General features: G+C 45.5%; 1 protein-coding gene across 5 annotated transcripts in view; it reads right to left on the bottom strand.

Moving 5' to 3' along the window:
- Positions 1-24,589, bottom strand: part of WIZ (WIZ zinc finger) — an 87,852-nt gene that overhangs the window by 47,899 nt on the left and 15,364 nt on the right. For 4 of the 5 annotated variants that reach the window (XM_075346347.1, XM_075346350.1, XM_075346349.1 and 1 more), the window contains exons 2-5: positions 20,387-20,725; positions 20,206-20,263; positions 17,786-19,314; positions 9,861-10,094 (exon numbers count right to left, since the gene is read on the bottom strand). In XM_075346347.1, the coding sequence (XP_075202462.1) occupies positions 9,861-10,094; positions 17,786-19,314; positions 20,206-20,263; positions 20,387-20,615 (2,050 nt within the window). In that variant the 5' untranslated portion in view covers positions 20,616-20,725. The remainder of the gene's footprint in view (positions 1-9,860; positions 10,095-17,785; positions 19,315-20,205; positions 20,264-20,386; positions 20,726-24,589) is intronic. The other variant, XM_075346348.1, reaches the window with a different exon arrangement.

The following is a 24,589-nucleotide window of genomic DNA, read 5'->3' as shown; positions in this document are numbered from 1 at the left end:
AAGTGGAAAACCCCTTTAATGCTCTGTCACTTCTACATTATGACTTACAGGTAGGAGTCAGAGGGGTTGTCTGGCATTGTGATATTGATGACCATTGTCTGGCCTTATGATAGTGATGACCAATCGGTAGGGTCGGATATCAATATTAAATCGGTGGGGTCTACCTCCATTGAACAGGAGCAGAGCTGCAGCCACTTCACAGTATACGGAGCAGAGCTGCAGCCACTTCACAGTATACGGAGCAGAGCTGCAGCCACTTCACAGTATACGGAGCAGAGCTGCAGCCACTTCACAGTATACAGAGCAGAGCTGCAGCCACTTCACAGTATACGGAGCAGAGCTGCAGCCACTTCACAGTATACGGAGCAGAGCTGCAGCCACTTCACAGTATACGGAGCAGAGCTGCAGCCACTTCACAGTATACGGAGCAGAGCTGCAGCCACTTCACAGTATACGGAGCAGAGCTGCAGCCACTTCACAGTATACGGAGCAGAGCTGCAGCCACTTCACAGTATACGGAGCAGAGCTGCAGCCACTTCACAGTATACGGAGCAGAGCTGCAGCCACTTCACAGTATACGGAGCAGAGCTGCTGGGCACCTTTCAATGTTTCCATCTGGACGGAGCTGGTGACACCCAATTGGTGGGGTCCCGGGTGTTGGGCGCCCACTGATCTCATATCCCAGGATAGGTCATTAATACCACAAGACCCAATAAAGGATTATTCCCTTTCTCATAAATGGGTATACATATGAGCAATTTATCAATCGGCCAGTCTTCAAATATTAACATTTTTCTTTTATTTCCAGCTTGTTGCTTTGGAGACCGACCACCACTGCAGATCATGCACAGTGCTTACAAGCTCTTTTTTGATTGAGCTTGTATGCACCGTTTTGAAGCAGTTACCTTCTAATCGCGGCCAGGTTTAGCACAGTGCTTACAAGCTATACAGTGGCAGTGGTCTTGTGTCCTGAGTATAATGGAAGTCAATGGGGACCTTCAGCATGTTTCTGGATAATCTTCTGGAAAAATGCTCGAGTCCCCCATTGACTTCCATTATACTCGGGTACTTGAGTTGCGCCTATCCGAGCATTCAACTGCTCAATATGAGTAACGAGCACCCAAGCATGGTAGTGCTCACTCATCACTAATTGTAATATATCTTATCAGAGAAATCTGCTTGTTTCTCCTCCCAGACTGATCAATTCATTCTCAGTTCATGGGTTATGTTGTATTAGTCTTCAGAGGATACAAATGTCCCATTACTGAGATGAGAGGATAATTGGTGCTTATAAAGTTCAATGGAGAATGAGAGAGGGGAGGAGCTGAAGGCAGAACACAGACATTCTGCTGCAAGTTCTCCTGAAAAGAGGAGGGAGGAGCTGAAGGCAGAACACAGGCATTCTGCTGCAAGTTCTCCTGAAAAGAGGAGGGAGGAGCTGAAGGCAGAACACAGGCATTCTGCTGCAAGTTCTCCTGAAATTAGGAGGGAGGAGCTGAAGGCAGACACTGATATTCTGCTGCAAGTTCTCCTGAAATGAGGAGCAAGGAGCTGGAGGCAGACACAGACATTCTGCTGCAAGTTGTCTTGAAATGAGGAGGAAGGAGCTGGAGGCAGACACAGACATTCTGCTGCAAGTTGTCTTGAAATGAGGAGGAAGGAGCTGGAGGCAGACACAGACATTCTGCTGCAAGTTGTCTTGAAATGAGGGAGGAGGAGCTGAAGGCAGAACACAGGCATTCTACTGCAAGTTCTCCTGAAATTAGGAGGGAGGAGCTGAAGGCAGACACACACATTCTGCTGCAAGTTGTCTTGAAATGAGGAGGAAGGAGCTGGAGGCAGACACAGACATTCTGCTGCAAGTTCTCCTGAAATGAGGGGGGAGGAGCTGGAGGCAGACACAGACATTCTGCTGCAAGTTCTCTTGAAACAACATTTCTCCACTTTAGGAGCTCCAACTGTCATCTCCTCAGTAATGGGAAAATCTGTATTTGATAAATACAGACTTTGCTTATGAACTGGGAACGATCGATCAGTTCTGGCATCGATCAAAGCAGATTTCGCTGATAAGATATATTACAAAGTTTCTTATTTTCCAGTGTACTTTCAAGTCAAAATAGGCATTTAAGTATGAAAAAGGAAAAAAAAAAAAAAAAAAAAAACACACCACACAGAAATCTTCTAGCCCAATAGCACTAAACTCCCAAAAGCCCTGACCAATTTCCGACCATAACAAAGACTGCACGGATCAGTGCAGACCACGAGGGGATCTTGTTCACACAAGGGGCTCAGAGGATTCCGGTAACCTGGTAGACCGCTGACCACCGTCTATGACAACTACGGTAGCCAATGGGGCTCCCAAATGATGAATGCTTTTTAGGTCCAAAACAAGGTGAAGTTGTCAAGAAATATTTGTTTAGCAGAAGATGAGGAAAAAAAAAAAAAAATTGCATCCGAATAGTAAATTTAGACATTTCAGATGATGGAGGAAAATCCCACCATAGACACTAGACAATCCCCCCCAAATTTCAGCAGGGTTGCTTGTAGCTGTGTATGGTGGCACCGGACCGGATCAGGAGGATTAGAGCGGGGATCTGGATAGAAAGACAATGGAATTTCTCACTTTATTCATAAAATTTAAGACTGCGGAGAGGTCCAGTCTAATGATACCTGGACCAGGGAGGAGGAGAACTGTCCATACCTAAAAGGGGTATCCCCATACCCAATATCCTATCCCAATATATATTATATATATATATATATATATATATATATATATATTATATATATATATATATATATATATACACACATACACATACACATACATATATTTATAGTTAGGTCCAGAAATATTTGGACAGTGACACAATGTTCGCGAGTTGGGCTCTGCATGCCACCACATTGGATTTGAAATGAAACCTCTACAACAGAATTCAAGTGCAGATTGTAACGTTTAATTTGAAGGTTTGAACAAAAATATCTGATAGAAATTGTAGGAATTGTACACATTTCTTTACAAACACTCCACATTTTAGGAGGTCAAAAGTAATTGGACAAATAAACCAAACCCAAACAAAATATTTTTATTTTCAATATTTTGTTGCGAATCCTTTGGAGGCAATCACTGCCTTAAGTCTGGAACCCATGGACATCACCAAACGCTGGGTTTCCTCCTTAATGCTCTGCCAGGCCTTTACAGCCGCAGCCTTCAGGTCTTGCTTGTTTGTGGGTCTTTCCGTCTTAAGTCTGGATTTGAGCAAGTGAAATGCATGCTCAATTGGGTTAAGATCTGGTGATTGACTTGGCCATTGCAGAATGTTCCACTTTTTTGCACTCATGAACTCCTGGGTAGCTTTGGCTGTATGCTTGGGGTCATTGTCCATCTGTACTATGAAGCGCCGTCCGATCAACTTTGCAGCATTTAGCTGAATCTGGGCTGAAAGTATATCCCGGTACACTTCAGAATTCATCCGGCTACTCTTGTCTGCTGTTATGTCATCAATAAACACAAGTGACCCAGTGCCATTGAAAGCCATGCATGCCCATGCCATCACGTTGCCTCCACCATGTTTTACAGAGGATGTGGTGTGCCTTGGATCATGTGCCGTTCCCTTTCTTCTCCAAACTTTTTTCTTCCCATCATTCTGGTACAGGTTGATCTTTGTCTCATCTGTCCATAGAATACTTTTCCAGAACTGAGCTGGCTTCATGAGGTGTTTTTCAGCAAATTTAACTCTGGCCTGTCTATTTTTGGAATTGATGAATGGTTTGCATCTAGATGTGAACCCTTTGTATTTACTTTCATGGAGTCTTCTCTTTACTGTTGACTTAGAGACAGATACACCTACTTCACTGAGAGTGTTCTGGACTTCAGTTGATGTTGTGAACGGGTTCTTCTTCACCAAAGAAAGTATGCGGCGATCATCCACCACTGTTGTCATCCGTGGACGCCCAGGCCTTTTTGAGTTCCCAAGCTCACCAGTCAATTCCTTTTTTCTCAGAATGTACCCGACTGTTGATTTTGCTACTCCAAGCATGTCTGCTATCTCTCTGATGGATTTTTTCTTTTTTTTCAGCCTCAGGATGTTCTGCTTCACCTCAATTGAGAGTTCCTTAGACCGCATGTTGTCTGGTCACAGCAACAGCTTCCAAATGCAAAACCACACACCTGTAATCAACCCCAGACCTTTTAACTACTTCATTGATTACAGGTTAACGAGGGAGATGCCTTCAGAGTTAATTGCAGCCCTTAGAGTCCCTTGTCCAATTACTTTTGGTCCCTTTAAAAAGAGGAGGCTATGCATTACAGAGCTATGATTCCTAAACCCTTTCTCCGATTTGGATGTGAAAACTCTCATATTGCAGCTGGGAGTGTGCACTTTCAGCCCATATTATATATATAATTGTATTTCTGAACATGTTTTTGTAAACAGCTAAAATAACAAAACTTGTGTCACTGTCCAAATATTTCTGGACCTAACTGTGTGTATATATATAATAATAAGAATATTAGCAAATACCTCCAATTAGAAATATAATATAGTTCTCCTGATTCACTATGTTGTTTACCTCATGTGCAGGGCATTGCAGGACCTTAGGTATTCATGGTTAGGACTACTAGCAACTAACTGTGACTAGATGCGTGGTCATAACCATAGATACTTAAGCTGCGATGCCCTGCACATGAGGTAAGAGGCATAGCTAATCAGGAAAACTACACGGGGCGATCCAAAAGTAATGATAATCGGTTATTTCTATTGCACACAGAAATTAAAATAAAATGTTTTCTTCTCTCTTAGGTACCCACTAGTCCAGGAAAAAAAAATCACTTAAATAGGCCACGATTCCCGGGAGCTACATTCATTTGAATATGAACTGCCGAGGAGTGAACATCAAAATGGAAAAAAACGAGCTCAGAGCTGTCATCAAATACCTCTGCATGAAAAAAATGACTACCAAAGACATACACAGCGACTTGGTGGAAACATTGGGGGACTCTTCTCCTCCATATTCCACAGTTGCACGCTGGGCCAAGGAATTTAAGCTGGGAAGAACATCGACGGAAGATGAACATCGTGAAGGACGCCCATCCACGTCCCTCAATGAAGAAAACGTGAAAAAAGTTAAAGAAGTTGTATTGGCAGATGGAAGAGTGACTATCGGGCATGTAGCTGAGGTCACTGGGATCTCATATGGTAGTATTCAAAGAATCCTTGCAAAAGAATTGCATATGAGAAAGGTCTCCGCGCGGTGGGTGCCAAAAATGTTAACTGATGAGCAAAAGAAGAAACGAGTTGACATTTCAATAGCAAATCTCGAAAAGCAGACGAGAATTTTTTGTCACGTTTTTTTTGACCATGGACTATACTACATTTCTAATTGTAGGTATTTGCTAATATTATTATTACACCTACTACATATTGGGATGGGATCTTGGAGATGGGAATACCCTTTACACATGCATCTTACATTCTATGAATAAAGCCAGAAATTCTCCACTTGAATGCCCATCTACTTTTCCTCCCTCTCCTGGGTGGTTCTCCACTAAGCTCCAGTCTCTGCCTAATACATGGCCGGCCCCGCGGGAGATCGGAAGCTGCTGGCAGCGCAACAAGCAACTGCTTAGGCCCCGTACACATTAGACTAACATTGGCCGCTGATATCGACGGATTGGGCAGACACTGTAATGACTGTGGGGGAAGATGATGTCAGGGGAAATATGTGTCCAATTGTCCTGTTAAGAGGTAGACGACCCCCATTGATCACAGAGATCACTGGTTTGGTCGGTGGCCGTATTATTGATAATTACGGTTACTACAAGAAAAGAACCTCAAGCAGCCGCCAAGAACACCAAAACGCACTCGGGAAACAAACAAAGAACCTGCAGGTGTCCTCAGACCGGACCGACCACCCCAGATCCCAGACATCAATGGACGTACTCGGAAACACTTGAATGGGGAGATAGAGAAAATGCTCAGCCCGCCAGTGCTCATGTGTCCACTAAGGAGAGTGTGCAGGAAAAAATGTAACCCCCTCCCCAATCGTTATATTCCTAAGCATCATCTGTTGGAGGAGAGTCAGGGGCTCCCACACTCTGGCTACCCAGAGAGCTCCATCAACCTGCCAAAAACCAAACTCTAGGGTGACCTATTGGCCAGCGTTGGGCTCACATACGTAGGTATAGTTATACCTCCTCCACCAAGCCTATCCATCAAAGTTGATGGTTGCTCACTCTCCCCAGTCTCACAAGCTCGTTGCCTTGGAGTAACCCTCGACTCTGCTCTATCCTTCAAGCCGCACATCCAAGCCCTCTTCACCTCATGCCGATTACAACTCAAAAATTTCTCCCGGATCCGTGCTTTCCTTAACCAAGAATCAGCAAAAACATTAGTACATGCCCTCATCATCTCCCGCCTCGACTACTGCAACCTCCTGCTCTGTGGCCTCCCTTCCAACACTCTTGCACACCTTTAATCTATCTGAAACTCTGCGGCCCGCTTAATCCACCTCTCCCCTCGCTATTCCCCAGCCTCGCCACTCTGCCAATCCCCTTCACCGGCTTCCCAGAGACTCCAGTTCAAAACATTAACCATGACCTACAAAGCCATCCACAACCTGTCTCCTCCCTACATCTGTGACCAAGTTTCCCGGTACTTACCTGCACGTAACCTCAGATCCTCACAAGATCCTCACAAGATCTCTTCGCCTACTCTCTTATCTCCTCTTCCTACAATCACATGCAAGATTTCTCCCGTGCCTCCCCCATACTCTGGAACTCTCTACCCCAACATATCAGACTCTCACCCACCGTGGAAAGCTTCAAAAAGGAACCCGAAGACCCATATCTCCTCCAACAAGCCTACAACAGTAACCCTCAGACCAGTACACCACTGCGCACCAGCTCTGTCCTCACCTATTGTACCATCACCCATTCCCTGTAGATTGTGAGCCCTTGCGGGCAGGGTCTTCTCTCCTCCTGTACCAGTCTGTTTTCTATTGTTCAAGATAGTTGTACTTGTTTTTAGGTATACCCTTTTCACTTGTAAAGCGCCATGGAATTAATGGCGCTATAGTAATAAATAATAATAATATAACCCATGAAAGTCCTGTTTTCTTAGTGTAGTATTTTCTTTTTTGCGGGGGGGGTCGGTTGTAGCTGACATAATTGGGAGCAGAAAGGAGTGTAGATAGGTGATAAATGTATGATCGATGGGATCCGACTGCCTGGACCTCCAAAAGGCGGAACTCAATGTCCTCAGTGCAAGGAGCGGTAGTGAGCGTATGCGGCCACTTCTCCACTCATGGTCTATAGAAATAGTGGCCGTTGCATTTGCGCAGGAGGCTTTGGGCCTCCGATCTCAGCAGCCAGACTCCCATTGTCAAAAACTGTGTGAGAGATGTTATTGAAGAGACAACCCCTTTAATCCACAGAGGAACGTCAACAGTCTAAAAAGATTGACAGGACCCTGGTCCAGCGGCCATGTCTGTGGCCATCGTCTACCAGCTGTAGCCATAGTGCCTCCCCTAATTAGCCGGCAAAGAGCAAATCTTATGCATGCGTCAGCTCGGTACTTGTAACGAGAAGTGGGACGCTCGGATGGGCTCCACTTGAGTACCTGGGTATAAGTCAATGGGGAGCTTAAGCAATTTCCAGAACATCTTCCAGAAAAATTCTTGAGTTCCCCATTGACTTCCATTACACTTGGTACCTGAGTTGCGCCCGTCTATGCGTCCGACTGCTGTTTCTGAGTACCATGGTAGTGCCCGCTCATCACTAGTCCTTTGCATCGCCATGAGGGTGACCACAATACCTCTCCTGTACCCACTCTTCTGCCCTGATTAATCTTAGCTGTTCTGAATAATCACTGAACAAGTCAAGATCCGCTCCTCCTAGACCCCGCTCATCACTAGTTACGAGTACTGATCACCCGAGCATGGTAGTGCCCGCTCATCACTAGTTACGAGTACAGAGCACCCGAGCATGGTAGTGCCCACTCATCACTAGTTACGAGTACTGCGCACCAGAGCATGGTAGTGCTCGCTCATCACTAGTTACGAGTACTGAGCACCAGAACATGGTAGTGCCCATTCATCACTAGTTACGAGTACCGAGCACCCGAGCATGGTAGTGCCCACTCATCACTAGTTACGAGTACTGCGCACCAGAGCATGGTAGTGCTCGCTCATCACTAGTTACGAGTACTGAGCACCTGAGCATGGTAGTGCCCGCTCATCACTAGTTACGAGTACAGAGCACCTGAGCATGGTAGTGCCCGCTCATCACTAGTTACGAGTACTGAGCACCCGAGCATGGTAGTGCCCGCTCATCACTAGTTACGAGTACTGCGCACCAGAACATGGTAGTGCCCACTCATCACTAGTTACGAGTATTGCGCACCAGAACATGGTAGTGCCCGCTCATCACTAGTTACGAGTACCGAGCACCCAGCATGGTAGTGCCTGCTCATCACTAGTTACGAGTACTGAGCACCCGAGCATGGTAGTGCCCACTCATCACTAGTTACGAGTACTGAGCACCCGAGCATGGTAGTGCTCACTCATCACTAGTTACGAGTACTGAGCACCAGAGCATGGTAGTGCCCACTCGTCACTAGTTTCGAGTACTGAGCACCCGAGCATGGCAGTGCTTGCTCATCACTAGTTACGAGTACAGATCACCCGAGCATGGTAGTGGTCACTCATCACTAGTTACGAGTACAGATCACCCGAGCATGGTAGTGCTCACTCATCACTAGTTACGAGTACTGAGCACCTGAGCATGGTAGTGCTCACTCATCACTAGTTACGAGTACAGATCACCCGAGCATGGTAGTGCCCGCTCATCACTAGTTACGAGTACAGAGCACCCGAGCATGGTAGTGCCCGCTCATCACTAGTTACGAGTACAGATCACTCGAGCATGGTAGTGCTCACTCATCACTAGTCGGCTATCTCATCCGCTCCTGTATTACTATGGCCAAATAATCCACTGGGTATCCTCCTCATGTGCACATACCCTTACAGTCTCCACTTCTCCTCCTCCAGAGAGCAGCGTGTGTATTGTGTAGCCATCTTGTTCTATCTAGGCTTCAGGCAGTACAATGAAGGGGTCATTTATTCCCAACCTCTGCTGATTCTGTCCCAGTCTACACAGCAAAGCTTTAAGGTCTATTTACACTGCACAATTATCATGAACGCGTATTCCTAGGAATAATCTGAGCAAATACTTCTTCATTGGGTGAAATAATCATTCAAAAAAACAAAAACTAGAGGTAACTCTTGTTGGTCAAAGTAAGCCGTAAATACACACACAAGATAGAAAAAAAAAAAAAAAGTGGCCTTTTTTTAATCCCAAATCTACAGCAAAGTCCTTTAGTGTGTTTTTTTTGACAATTTGCCACATATTTCCCCTTTGTAATTGATACAACCTCCCTCCTCCATGGAATTAGCCATGAAATCTATCCGGGAGCGTTCGGCACGGCAGGGATTGTTTTGAGAGACATCAGACTTTCTAATCAGCTTTAATCGCGGTTGCGTCACAGAATGCCTAAGATTTCCAAAACTGCCCGTGATTTTTAACCTGTACAGCCATTTCTATTTCTGTGCACCAGGGATGGAGCAGGAGGACGGCCGAGTGATGATGCCAGCAGCAGCTTAACAGCTTGTGACATTATCACAGCAAGTGAGGATCAAGGGTAGAAGGAAGAAGAAATGCAGAGCCACACGTAAGGTTGTTAGCAGAGAAAGGTAAAAGAAAAAAAAAAGCCAGGATACACACTTGGGTCTGATTGCAGGCTGATGATGATGCAATATGATGTCATCAGTGATGTCATAACACAGGCACAAAGGCTTCTTACCGTCTGTATCGGTGTCCTGGTGCCAAGGTGGAAAGGGCGGCAGTGGACGACCGGGTGAGCGGGCTAGCAGTCGAGTAAGGACATGGATGGGAGACACTGTGAGCTCCCAGTTGGTGATACCAAAGTCTCGCAGGTGGGCACGGGCGTGACTGGAGAGGCCAGCACGAGTGTCAAAACCAGCACCACAGAACTCGCATCGCATCAGGCTGAAGGTACTGGGGTCGAAGTTCGCCACTGCAGAGGGACAGATGACATCACCTGGCGTCTCAAGGTTGCTCACCCGGCCTCCTCTGCAACTAAACCCTAGTCACCTTATTTTATCTGAGCTAACCAATGAGGCAACCAGACTCCTTTACAAAGCTGGGGCCACCTCCTCCCGGGGCTGCTCTATTACCTTACTATGTCCCATCATCCTTCAAAACGCAAATTCACTCCACCAAGCAGGATACCCCCAACTCTCCTCAGCTCACACTCACCTCACCAAGCATGGTTCCAATTTTTCTCAACTAGGACCCATTCAACATTGCACATACATGTACCACCCCTCAAGAGTTGCCCTCCTTCTAGAGTTGTCCCTCTGCCGTCCCTCACAGTGCCCTCATTCTAGAGTTGTCCCTCTGCTATACCTCACAGTGCCCTCCTTCTAGAGTTGTCCCTCTGCCATACCTCACAGTGCCCTCATTCTAGAGTTGTCCCTCTGCTATACCTCACAGTGCCCTCATTCTAGAGTTGTCCCTCTGCTATACCTCACAGTGCCCTCCTTCTAGAGTTGTCCCTCTGCTGTCCCTCACAGTGCCCTCATTCTAGAGTTGTCCCTCTGCCGTCCCTCACAGTGCCCTCATTCTAGAGTTGTCCCTCTGCTATACCTCACAGTGCCCTCCTTCTAGAGTTGTCCCTCTGCCATACCTCACAGTGCCCTCATTCTAGAGTTGTCCCTCTGCTATACCTCACAGTGCCCTCATTCTAGAGTTGTCCCTCTGCTATACCTCACAGTGCCCTCCTTCTAGAGTTGTCCCTCTGCTGTCCCTCACAGTGCCCTCATTCTAGAGTTGTCCCTCTGCCGTCCCTCACAGCGCCCTCATTCTAGAGTTGTCCCTCTGCTATACCTCACAGCACCCTCATTCTAGAGTTGTCCCTCTGCTATACCTCACAGTGCCCTCATTCTAGAGTTGTCCCTCTGCCATACCTCACAGTGCCCTCATTCTAGAGTTGTCCCTCTGCCATACCTCACAGCACCCTCATTCTAGAGTTGTCCCTCTGCTATACCTCACAGTGCCCTCATTCTAGAGTTGTCCCTCTGCTATACCTCACAGTGCCCTCATTCTAGAGTTGTCCCTCTGCTATACCTCACAGTGCCCTCATTCTAGAGTTGTCCCTCTGCCGTCCCTCACAGCACCCTCATTCTAGAGTTGTCCCTCTGCCATACCTCACAGCACCCTCATTCTAGAGTTGTCTCTGCCATCCCTCACAGCACCCTCATTCTAGAGTTGTCTCTGCCATCCCTCACAGTGCCCTCATTCTAGAGTTGTCTCTGCCATCCCTCACAGTGCCCTCATTCTAGAGTTGTCTCTGCCATCCCTCACAGCGCCCTCATTCTAGAGTTGTCCCTCTGCCGTCCCTCACAGCACCCTCATTCTAGAGTTGTCTCTCTGCTATACCTCACAGCGCCCTCATTCTAGAGTTGTCCCTCTGCTATACCTCACAGCGCCCTCATTCTAGAGTTGTCCCTCTGCTATACCTCACAGTGCCCTCATTCTAGAGTTGTCCCTCTGCCATACCTCACAGTGCCCTCATTCTAGAGTTGTCCCTCTGCCATACCTCACAGCACCCTCATTCTAGAGTTGTCCCTCTGCTATACCTCACAGTGCCCTCATTCTAGAGTTGTCCCTCTGCTATACCTCACAGTGCCCTCATTCTAGAGTTGTCCCTCTGCTATACCTCACAGTGCCCTCATTCTAGAGTTGTCCCTCTGCCGTCCCTCACAGTGCCCTCATTCTAGAGTTGTCCCTCTGCCGTCCCTCACAGTGCCCTCATTCTAGAGTTGTCTCTGCCATACCTCACAGCACCCTCATTCTAGAGTTGTCTCTGCCGTCCCTCACAGTGCCCTCATTCTAGAGTTGTCTCTGCCATCCCTCACAGCGCCCTCATTCTAGAGTTGTCCCTCTGCCGTCCCTCACAGCACCCTCATTCTAGAGTTGTCCCTCTGCTATACCTCACAGTGCCCTCATTCTAGAGTTGTCCCTCTGCCATACCTCACAGCACCCTCATTCTAGAGTTGTCTCTGCCATCTCTCACAGTGCCCTCATTCTAGAGTTGTCTCTGCCATCCCTCACAGTGCCCTCATTCTAGAGTTGTCTCTACCATCCCTCACAGCGCCCTCATTCTAGAGTTGTCTCTGCCATCCCTCACAGCGCCCTCATTCTAGAGTTGTCCCTCTGCCGTCCCTCACAGTGCCCTCATTCTAGAGTTGTCTCTCTGCCGTCCCTCACAGTGCCCTCATTCTAGAGTTGTCCCTCTGCCGTCCCTCACAGTGCCCTCATTCTAGAGTTGTCTCTGCCATACCTCACAGCACCCTCATTCTAGAGTTGTCTCTGCCGTCCCTCACAGTGCCCTCATTCTAGAGTTGTCTCTGCCATCCCTCACAGCGCCCTCATTCTAGAGTTGTCCCTCTGCCGTCCCTCACAGCACCCTCATTCTAGAGTTGTCCCTCTGCTATACCTCACAGTGCCCTCATTCTAGAGTTGTCCCTCTGCCATACCTCACAGCACCCTCATTCTAGAGTTGTCTCTGCCATCTCTCACAGTGCCCTCATTCTAGAGTTGTCTCTGCCATCCCTCACAGTGCCCTCATTCTAGAGTTTGTCTCTGCCATCCCTCACAGCGCCCTCATTCTAGAGTTGTCTCTGCCATCCCTCACAGCGCCCTCATTCTAGAGTTGTCCCTCTGCCGTCCCTCACAGTGCCCTCATTCTAGAGTTGTCCCTCTGCCGTCCCTCACAGTGCCCTCATTCTAGAGTTGTCCCTCTGCTATACCTCACATTGCCCTCATTCTAGAGTTGTCTCTCTGCCGTCCCTACCAGTGACTTCCAACACCATCACTCTACCGTCCCGCACAATGCTCTCCCTCTTGAGTTGTCCCTCTGCTGTCCCTCCCTCTAGAGTCGTCCTTACAAACTCCGTCCATCGCAGTGCCACCTCTCCCAAGGCCGTCCATTTGCTGTCCCTCCCGAGTTGTCCCTCTGCCAGCTCTCCCAGCGTCCTCATTCTAAAGTTGTCCCTCTGCTGTCCCTACCAGTGCCATCCCTAGCCAAGTCGTTCCTCCCAGCGACATCACTCTACCATCCCTCCCCGCGCCCTCCCTCTAGAGTCATCCTTCTGCCGTCTCTACCAAGGCCGTCCATCGCAGTGCCATCCCTCCCAGTGCCCTCATTCTAGAGTCGTTACTCTGCCGTCACTATCAGTGCCATCCCTAGCAGCGCCCTCCCCGAGTTGTCACTCTCAGCACCATCACACTATCATCCCCCTCAGTGGCTTCCCTCTAGAGTTGTCCCTCTGCTGTCCCTACCAAGGCCATCCATCGCAGTGCCATCCCTCCCAGCGCTGTCTCTTCTACCATCTCTCCCAGTGCGGTCCCCTGTATTGCCTTTCCCATCTCTGTCCTCTATGCTCTCCCTCCCAGAGCTGTCCATCTGCCATGTCTCTACCCATGATAACACTCACCACACCACTATACTGCCGTTGCCGTTGTGGAGGACGGTAGAGGGACTCATTACATCTATGATGGTAAAAGGTCTCCTAGAGATCACGAAAATGTGCTTCATTTAGGAAACCATTCCAGTATGCTAACCAGTAGCCTGGCCTGTATGGTACACTGTTGCTCTTCTCACGTCCTTTGTAGTGATGAGCGGGCATTACCATGCTCGGGTGCTCCGTACTCGTCACAAGCAGTCACAAGCTCGGATGGGCGCGACTTGTGTATTGAGTATAATGGAAGCCAATGAGGATCTTGAAGATTTTCCAGAAAAACACTCAAGGTCTCCATTGACTTCCATTACACTCAGCAGATGAGCTGAGCCCGTATGAGCGTCTGACTGCTTGTTATGGGTACCGAGCACCCAAGCATGGTAGTGCCCGCTCATGACTAGTCCTTTTCATCGCCATGAGGGTGACCACAATGCCTCTCCTGTACCCGCTCTTCTGCCCAGATTAATCTTAGCTGTTCTGAATAAATCACTGAACTAGTCAAGATCCGCTCCTCCCAGACCCCCAACGCCCCCTACACATATGAGAGCCCAGATTTGGCAAACCCAACACCAACCATTAGTTTGAGACCATACAAGACTAGCTGCGTAAATTTCTGTGAGGCTGAGGTTCCACGAAGCAGATGCCACGTGTCGTGCAGCCACTTCCCAAAAGTCACTGAACCCCATTAGGATGAATGAAAAATCACAGAAATTTCTGCAGCAAATCTGCGGACAGGGAATGCACACGTGGCGGATTTGATGCGGATTTTCTGTATGGATAAATCAGCGATGAAAGTCAACATAAAGATAGGGTAGAAGTCAATTTATGTGCGGGAAATCTGCAATGTGTAGATGAGATTTTTTTTTTTCTTTTGTAAACCTCAATTTATTTTTCTGGTACTGCAGATTTTCCATTTGCAAAATCCGGACAGAAAATCAGCACCAAAATCCCCAGTGTGTGCACGGGTACCCCAAGGTGGCAATCTGTGGTGGGCTCTCCCCGGTCATCTCCCTCATTCCACCAGCAGCTAGACTAGATTCTTCACAAAAAAACCCCAAAAAAACAAAACCCCTACCCCCGACAACTGTGGCACACATCCCCTCCACACACCGGGATCCTGACCTCACGGCCCCCGCTATCTCTACCAGTCTACTTATTTCAGTATTCAATGCATTACATGACAAAATGATCATCAGCAATCTGCAATAAAGGTGACACTTTTACTTAATATCTGTCATCTATAGGTTTTTAAGCTATTAAAGAAAAATATACTATTACATTTATAATTTCCCAATAATATATATATATATTATGACAAACTACCCTCAATGCAAATGTTAAATGACATGTAACCGGCTCTATAAGACTATTCATAGTAAATATGAATTTATGTGGTGCCACTTCACTGTTTAAAGGGGGGGTGGACCAAAAACAACCTCCCCACCGGATGGCTGTACTAATCGCTGGGACCGTCGCAATTCCTGAGAACGGCGGGTGTAAAGTTCCCCCCAAAGCGGAATAAAGCAAGGGCGACCCCCGCAGCTTTGGACGGAGACTGGAGCCGTGGTCACTACCCTCTATTCACACAGGCGTCTTTGTACCCCACTTTCTCATGAGTGGTGAGGGTCCCGGTTATGTTGTATATGCAGTACGATTGGTGGAGAAGGAGAAGTTGAGGACAATAATATACTTTTTTTTGGAAAATACTCAGTATAACCTGTATTTTATGCATTGACATCCCTGGTGTTTGTATTCATTAGTCCAGTGGGCGGTCCTACAAGTGACTGACAGTTATTGGGCAGCACGGTGGCTCAGTGGTTAGAACTGCAGTCTTGCAGCGTTGGGGTCCTGGGTTCAAATCCCACCAAGGACACCATCTGCAAGGAGTTTGTATGTTCTCCCCGTGTTTGCGTGGGTTTCCTCCAGGTTCCCCGGTTTCCTCCCACACTCCAAAGACATACTGATAGGGAACTTCGATTGTGAGCCCTAACGGGGACAGTATTGCCAATGCCAAGCTCTATGGAATTAATAGCACTATATAAATGAATAAATATTATCTCTACATGTACAGTAATATAGGAAAGACTATCAATCATCAGTAGGACCGCCCACTGGACTCATGCAAAACAGCAGGGATTTCAATGAATAAAATACAAGTCTGACTAAAACCTTTCCCATAAAAACGTTCATCGGCTCCTCCTGCCCCAGAACATCCTGAATGCCGATCAGGTACCATTTTCATCAGGCTCAGGGGTTCACTCTATCAGCAGGTTTCAGCACTGTGATCTGAAGATAGCATGCTGCAAGTGTTTAAACAGAGAATTCAGCCCTGCCTCTGTTATCGCACAGTCTTTTTTTTGTTTACCTGCAATGTTAGTTTAAGCCTTGTATCTTTATCATTAGTGGGTCTCAGCAGCTTGTGAGCTCTAGTCCGACTCTACCCTCTTCTGTGATCAGCAGCTTCTATGGAAATGTGAACTGAAAGCCTGGTGTTGACGGGGATAGCTCACAGAGCTCTACTACATACAAAATCTAAAATCTTTAACTGTGTCAGAACGGCTGCACATAGAAATCTAAGTGATACATCGTTGAACTCAGGGCCTCTGCCTACATCCTTCTACTCTCAGTTGAGGTAGCAAAAACCTGCTGACAGAGTACCTTTAAAAAAAATGTAAAAAATTAAAAACAGAACACATTGTTCTCGCTGATCATAAGGACAGATTGGTCCCCCATTTAAAAGGACTGGTGATCACGAAGACAAAGAGCGTCTAATACAGCGCCTAGTCCCATAGTTAATAAATTGGGGCCAATAGGGGGGGGGTGGCTTATATTTATGGGGGTCCGTAAGAGCACAACCATCACCTACATAGTGGAAAGGTTATAAATGTTTATGCTTCTGATGGCCCAATGGAAAGAGTCAGTAGTTTGTCTCTGTTCTACTATCCAGTTCAGTAGGATAAGGCACGTCCACAATTATAGAGTTCCGTATATGGGCTGCTCACGTAGGTTGCCAAGCCATATAGTAAGTTAATAAGCACGAGGCGCTCCCAGATAAATTGAAAAACGTGAATTTTTTTATTGTTATTTCATATTCTGTGCAGTTAAACGTTTCGGCCAATGTATGACCATAGTCAGTAACTAGCACATGAAATTAACATCGTGGTGGATACCGCTTGTTACAGACGGCCAGTAATGACGCTTAATCATTAGCGTACCAACAGCTATCCATGACTTGTGAAGCCAGCTATCCTGTGCATTTGTTAATTTCATGTGCTAGTTACTGATGAAGGTCATACATTGACCGAAACGTTTAACTGCACTGAAAATGAAATAATAAAAAATTCACGTTTTTCAATTTACCTGGGAGTGCCTCGTGCCTATTAACTCTGTTCTACTATCCGACACCTGGTAATGTGGAGTTCTCCTTTAATTGGCATTCCATGATTAAGACCTATTTAGGTTGAAACGCGTAGGAAACAGCTCCTCGGTCTTGCCGCTCTATTTTTGTCTTGCTTGGATGGAATATTTTTATTATCAATAAAGAATCTGTTTTTAAAGAAAATTCTACTTTCTCCTGGAGTTGCTGGAATTTCTCCTTTTCTCCTTTAATAGAGTTACTTTCACCTTTAATCTTTTATCCCTGAGTAAATGCCGTCATTGTCCTGAATCAGTTGCCGTTTTTCTTTTGTTTCTGCTCCTCTCTGTTCCCGAGATATGGCCCTCTCTTCCTCGTGTATAAATCAAGCATTTTTAGCCATGTGGGCGTGGTCTTCAGAACGTCCCCATAAAGAAGCATCGAGGGCACGCCCACTGAGCCACCAAGAAGATATTTACATACAGTGAAGAAGGTGACATACCTCAGGAACGGAGAGGCGCAGGAACAAAAGAAAAACAACGCTGGATTTAGGAGAATAGCTGCATTTATACCAGGTAAAAATAAAATGACATGTTTCTGGTAAGTGACAGGTCCTCGAAATCTATGAACATTGGTTACATATCTCATTAGAAGAAGAGGGATTCATACAACTTCAGGAGTAATAACAGGGGAACACCACACACGATGTATAGTGTTATAGAGCCAGCCCTTGTCTTTGATCTTTGACTATATCAATCTGCATTAACATACTGATATCTTTACAAAAACTTGAGTCAGGTAAATGTCAATCAAGTATTCATGTCTTACCTTTCTTGCGTTTCTTCTGAAAGGAGTAGTTTTGCTCAATGGCCTTGACCTCTTCTGCGGATATGAAGTGGCGTACGTTATAGCTAACTCCAACGCGGTTCAAGTGGCCCCTGACATGGTTGGCGAGACCTATGCCATTGTGAAAGCGATCTGGACAATATGGACATTCTCTTTCCTCACTCCTCAGCCCGAGAGCTTCAAGCTGACTTGCATATTTAGGATCCATCAACAGGGCATCTAAGGGGACATCCTCTTCCGCCTCCCCCCAGTCGTCTCTGGACAGATGGCGTTCATAGCGGGACAGCAGACCTTTGTTGGCTGCTGCTGAAAGTTTTTTTCCGTTACCCGAAGGTGGAAGTCCTTTTGTGGGCTTCTTCTTGGGGTTAATGTTTTCAAGGGCCACAACAGCAACCTGATCTCTCAACTGTTGCCTCTGCTCTTCTTCACATCCCACATCTGATCGGAGGGCCTCTCGAAACTTCCTCTTTAGCTCTACTGCAGCCTCTGGAAGTCGAAAAGCCTTTGTGGACTTACTCATTTCTCCCTTGGTATAAAGCCTTTCGTGCATAGAATTTCCCAAATCTTCTCTAGTCGAAATGTTTCTTTTTATCTTACTGGGTCCCTGAATAGCAGTTTTGTGTATGTCAGATCTCCACCCCTGTTCACTTTTAGTTTCTTTATCTGGACTCTTCCACATTGCGTCAGTTGCCACTTCAGAGGTTTCGCCTCCTTCGGGAATTTCGGAAGATGCTCTGAAAGACGTTGGGTTTCCCCGAGTCTCTCCGCTCACCTTCCTCACGTGGGTCTTTGCGTGTTGAACGAAAACTTTAGAAGAATTTGTGCCAAAGAGGCATTTGGGACACTGAAGACGAGCATCACGTCCTTCGTCTGCTAAATTCTCTAATTTACTAATTTCTTCAATTATTTTCTGTCTGGACTCCTGATGAAGTTGACGATGAGAATCCAGACTCTCCTCATCTCCGAATGCCTTTCCACATTCCCCACAGGTATGAGATCCTTCACCTGCCTGCAACCCCTCTCCTTCCGCTTCCTGAGAATGCTGGAACATGTGCTCCAAAAGGTGGGCTTTTTTCTTAAAGTAAATGTTGCACTCGATGCAAGTGTAAACCGATCCTTCTTCCTCCTCCTCCTCCTCTTCCTCCACTTCTACATGTGCATCCTCTTCAGAGTAGTTTCCCCCTTGCCAGGCCTCATGGACTCTTCCTAGTTGCAGGGCTCTTCTGAAGGCTGGCATGGTAATTGGTGTTGGGTCAGACTGTAGCATCATTAATTGTGAATGTTCTTCTACGTCATCCAAACCTGAAGACCACTTGTACCTTCTGGTCTGCAAGTACTGATCTTCTGAAGTCATTCCATCAGTCATTTCACCTTCTTGATGAGCATCTGAAGATGAATACGCCCAGGGAGAAATGTGGCCACCTGTCTGGGGTGACCCAAGGTGGTGTAAGGTCCGATGGTCGGATGGTTGAAGGATATATTTAGAAGATGAATGGTGGTCTTGATCTGGGCTGTAAAATATTAGGCAGGCAAAATCAGCTAAGTAAAGTTTGGGTGTAACATGAGTAGGACCTCATGCTAACCTTCCCAACTATGATGAGTTTAATTAGAAAGATGCTAAACTAACGTATTACAAAAAGGGTTACATCCTTTTATGAAAAGCGATGGCACATGTCTACGTTACGATTGGTGGGAGTTCAACCTTCAAATATGGGTGCCCCAAAGGGAACCAGCACCTTTTTTCTCAGGATTGGTTGGGGTCCTATAGGTCAGACTTCTCGGTCATCGTGAAGGCATATCCTACCAAAATGCCCCCCTTCATGAAATGGAAAATGCAGTTTACCTTTATTTCTTAAATTTTGCTTTTCTCACCCAATGCCCTGTTCTTATTAACATAGTTGCACCTATGAAAATTTGCTTATGTTAAACATACAGGAGATGAAATCTCAACATACCTATGTCAGCTATTGTATCTAACCAAGCATGGGGGAGAGGAAAAAGCCACTGCCAGACTAGCTCTGTCAGAAAGAAAAGGATTGGGCATATTGAAATACAACCTGCCTGATCCTTTCAACATATTATGTCCCTTATACACATACTGTAACTTGGCCAGTCTAATCAAAATTGCCAGGAGACCCAACGGGCTAGCTCAGATCAGGAGACCCAACGGGCTAGCTCAGATCAGGAGACCCAACGGGCTAGCTCAGATCAGGAGACCCAACGGGCTAGCTCAGATCAGGAGACCCAACGGGCTAGCTCAGATCAGGAGACCCAATGGTTGTGCTCGGTCTGCCAAACCAAGCATGGTCTGTGTTTCATGGACATGTCAAACTGGTCTTATCCTGCTATATTTTAAGGTAATAGCCGTCCACTAAATGTTGAAGGTGCACAATAGTCCTTACCGCCTGATAATGCCACAATTGATTCCATCCGAATCCCTGGAGTGGGTCAGTCTGATGCCTAAAGTGTAAAAGAAACCAAGGTATAGCAAAGTTACAAACAAAAATTGTTTTAATATCAACATTTTTAAACCATTTTAGGTAAAGCAAATACATGTTTTGCTAAATCACATACACCGCTCACCTTCTTTGGTGTCTTCTAGATATCCCAAATGTGGGTAGGACGTGAGGACACCGCCTTCTTCAGGATATGCTCCAACATTGGCTTCTCCACCTCCAACCAGGACAATCTCCACACCTCCTGGGCATGGCATTGGAGCACAAGCTTCATTCTGCCCAATAGATGGCAGAGGGTACTGTAAATGATCCAAATCATCCTGTCCAGTGAGGTATGTGGAAGGAACGTCCTCCATGAGGAGGAAGGTTTAAGAGAGGAAGACCAGAAAGACAAAAAGATGGACAAAAAAACGGAAGTAGGGCTCTTGAGCACCGTGGTGAAATCAAGGACAAGAACGTGGCAGACCTAAAAGATGGTCGAGTTAGAAGAAGACATCAGAATGGAAAAAAGGAGAGAAGGGGGAAGAAAAGAAAAAGGTCTAATTAGTTTGAGGGTTTATTTTTTTTTGCTAAAATATAGATAATGTATAAAATTAAAAAAAGAACATGTACTATTTCTGAAAACATCTTAACTTTGCATTTCAGAATCAAATGATCTATTTTGGAATCTTTGTCAAAATTAACCGTCATCATTATTTCAGAAAAATATAAAGATAAAAGATAAAAAGAGTCAAAAGTAAAAGGTCTAGGCTTGTCTCAGCAAATACGGTAGCTTCCATATACGAGGAAGATGGGGATGAGACGTAACTCCTAGCCAACATACCATGTACATTGAATCAGGTCATGAAGTAATGCTTGGCCAAGCCAAATGGAGATGAAAAGTATTGTCTCCCATAATAGTTTTGCAAAAGTTTCACAGAAAAGTGGCTGAAAAGTTGGTGGTCCCCCAAAAATTCAACCCAAGTTCTTCACTGACCCCCAATCTAGCCATTCTTCAAACTCATCACAGAAAACAATTAAAATATCCCTGCAGGTATCTTCATGCTTCCCGTAACTAAACTGACTTGTACTCTTTCCAAACAAAAACCTTGCAGGTTTCCTGTTCTTCCCTTAAGTGTTTCTCAGAAGTACGTAGCACACTTGTGTCAAGTTCCAGTTGGAATGCAGCAGGAGGAGTTTCTATAAAGGGCTAGTCTGGACAAGACGGTCAAACAAGAGGACAAACCCCTAAGTCAACCGGGTAGATTAACCTTGGGTTCAATGTTTAGGTTTGTTGCCCTACTATTTATTATATTTGTGGTGGTGAGCAGAGATGCAGAAGTGAACAGGAATACAGGAATATAAAGTGGTATTACTACACTAAAAGATTATTGTGAATGAGCTTCCGCATTTAAGAATGCATATTTACCGATAATCGTGTGTCGAAACAGGTAGATGATCATCCAAAGAACAAGCGTTTTGCTCATAGTCGGCCTGTTGTACAATTATCGGTAAATGAGCGTTCCTACACGAAATTGGCTTTGCCTTCCTATGCAAAACGAGCCTTGCCTTGCTACGCGAAACGAGCCTTGCCTTGATATGCGAAACGAGCTTTGCCTTGATACGCGAAACGAGCCTTGCCTTGATACGCAAAACTATCTTTGCCTTCCCATTCGAATCGATCTTTGCCTTCCCATGCGAATCGATCTTTGCCTTCCCATGCGAATCGATCTTTGCCTTCCCACGCAAAACCATCTTTGCCTTCCCACGCAAAACCATCTTTGCCTTCCCACGCAAAACCATCTTTGCCTTCCCACGCAAAACCATCTTTGCCTTCCCACGCAAAACCATCTTTGCCTTCCCACGCAAAACCATCTTTGCCTTCCCACGCAAAACCATCTTTGCCTTCCCACGCAAAACCATCTTTGCCTTCCCACGCAAAACCATCTTTGCCTTCCCACGCAAAACCATCTTTGCCTTCCCACGCAAAACCATCTTTGCCTTCCCACGCAAAACCATCTTTGCCTTCCCACGCAAAACCATCTTTACGTTTCTACGCGAAACGATCTTTGCGTTCCTACTCGAAACGATCTTTGCGTTCCTACGCGAAACGATCTTTGCGTTCCTACGCGAAACGATCTTTGCGTTCCTATAACACATGATCTTTGCATTCCTTCACAAAATGATCTTTCTGTTCCTAAACAAATTGATGTTTTTGCTTACCCAAAGATTGTTGTTCTCAGCAGCACATCATCCTGTGCTGACAAGAACAAAGATGTATATATTGGGAGTGTGATCAGCCATGATTTAGGGCAGGCAGCCGGCTGGTCTGATTGGGCCCTAAAGCTTTTCATAGCCATTTGTTGGTATTTCTTTGTATTTTATTGTGATTTGCTACCAAGTTCACATGAAGACCAATTCGGAGGCCTGGTAGAGTAATAGAAGTTCAATTTTTCTTGTCCCAAGTCCCCATGGTATGCAACGATATGTCTAGCAGATGTTCATTCTTCTCATTCGTATTCATCCAAACCAAAAATACATGATGATGAGACGTCTTACAAACTTGAAGTTTTACTAACCCTTTAGACATTCATCTAAAAAATACAAAAGCTGTTAAAATATCTGCAGATTAGAGGAGGTCCAGGTTCTGAGACCCCACCGATCACTCAAACCGCTCAGTCCTTGCAGGAGTGTGCGCAAACAGCGGTGTACAAAACCGTAGACTTTCTATTGGGCCTGTACACCGCTGTGCGTGCACAGTAAAGGTGTCCCAACCCAGACCCCATGCCAATTTAAATGGCCTCCACTATAGCAATAGCCATATAAAGATGGAGTTACACCTTAACTTTTTCTAAACTTAGCAAATATTTATTTTTTTTGAGTTACCATTCACTGTACCATAGAACATCTTAAAATACAGGGAAAAAAAATTTCCAATTGTGGCGAAATGGTGAAAATAATGCCAAAACAAAAAAAACAAAAACACAATTCCGCCATTCTATTTTGGTTTTTACAGCATTCATTGTGCTATAAAATTGACCAGAGAAACACAAGTTTTCAGGTCAGTAAATATACAGTGATACCCAAAAAAATTTTATTTTATATTTTAATGGCTTAAAAATTCCCCCGTCAAAATGTTGTTTTAAATAAAACATTAAATAAAAAAAAAAATATTAATAATAATAATAATATGTGTTGCCATTTTCTCAGACTTGTAAATGTATTGTTTTTGGGTAAAGGGGCATGTGAAGGCTCGTTTTATTGCATGGTGACATTTTTCTATCCACACCATTTTGGCGTATATATGATGTTTTCATGGCTGAAGAAAAGCATCAATTATCTTGATGCTTAACATATGGTTTAAATTACTTTATATAGTAATAGATCGAGCACGGCTAATATCAAATATATTTATTTTTTCAAGTTCTTTATTTCTGAATAGAAAAAGAGGGTCGATTTAAACTTTTATATAAATTTAGATTTTTACGTCCCCTTAGGGTATTTGAACCTGTGATCGTTTCATCGCTTGTATTGTACCCTGTAATACCAAAGTATTGCAGGAAATAGTATAAATAATGGTCACCTATGGAGCTCTGTACACTGTAATACCAAAGTACTGCAGGAAATAGTATAAATAATGGTCACCTATGGAGCTCTGTACACTGTAATACCAAAGTACTGCAGGAAATAGTATAAATAATGGTCACCTATGGAGCTCTGTACACTAATACCAAAGTATTGCAGGAAATAGTATGAATAATGGTCACCTATGGAGCTCTGTACACTGTAATACCAAAGTACTGCTGGAAATAGTATAAATAATGGTCACCTATGGAGCTCTGTACACTGTAATACCAAAGTACTGCAGGAAATAGTATAAATACTGGTCACCTATGGAGCTCTGTACACTGTAATACCAAAGTACTGCAGGAAATAGTATAAATACTGGTCACCTATGAAGCTCAGCCTCTGGCCGAGTTACACAGGAGTACCAAGATGCCTTCAGCAGAAACCCCAGGGTAACTCGTCGGCTGCACCCGATCACGTCATGGAAGGCCGGTGGACGGTCTCAGAGGGTCTTGGAGGTGAAGATACTGGATGTGGAGGTCTTGGGCTGTTGTGGTTACACATGATCCGCGGTTGGGAGTCCAGTTGGATATAGTACCAAATTCTCCAAAACCTCTGGAAACGGCTTGTGGTAGAAAAAAATCATGGGCTAACATCTCTGGTGGACATTCCTGCAGTCAGCATGCCAATTGCACGCACCCTCAAAACTTCCGACATCTATAGAATTGTGCTTTGTGATAAAACTGCACATTTTAGGATGGCCATTTATTGTGGCCAGCCTAAG

Source organism: Anomaloglossus baeobatrachus, chromosome 4 (assembly GCF_048569485.1).
Source record: "Anomaloglossus baeobatrachus isolate aAnoBae1 chromosome 4, aAnoBae1.hap1, whole genome shotgun sequence".
In the NCBI taxonomy this organism is placed as follows: domain Eukaryota; kingdom Metazoa; phylum Chordata; class Amphibia; order Anura; family Aromobatidae; genus Anomaloglossus; species Anomaloglossus baeobatrachus.
Note: the sequence above shows the minus strand (reverse complement) of the source record. Positions and strands in the feature narration are given on the sequence as shown.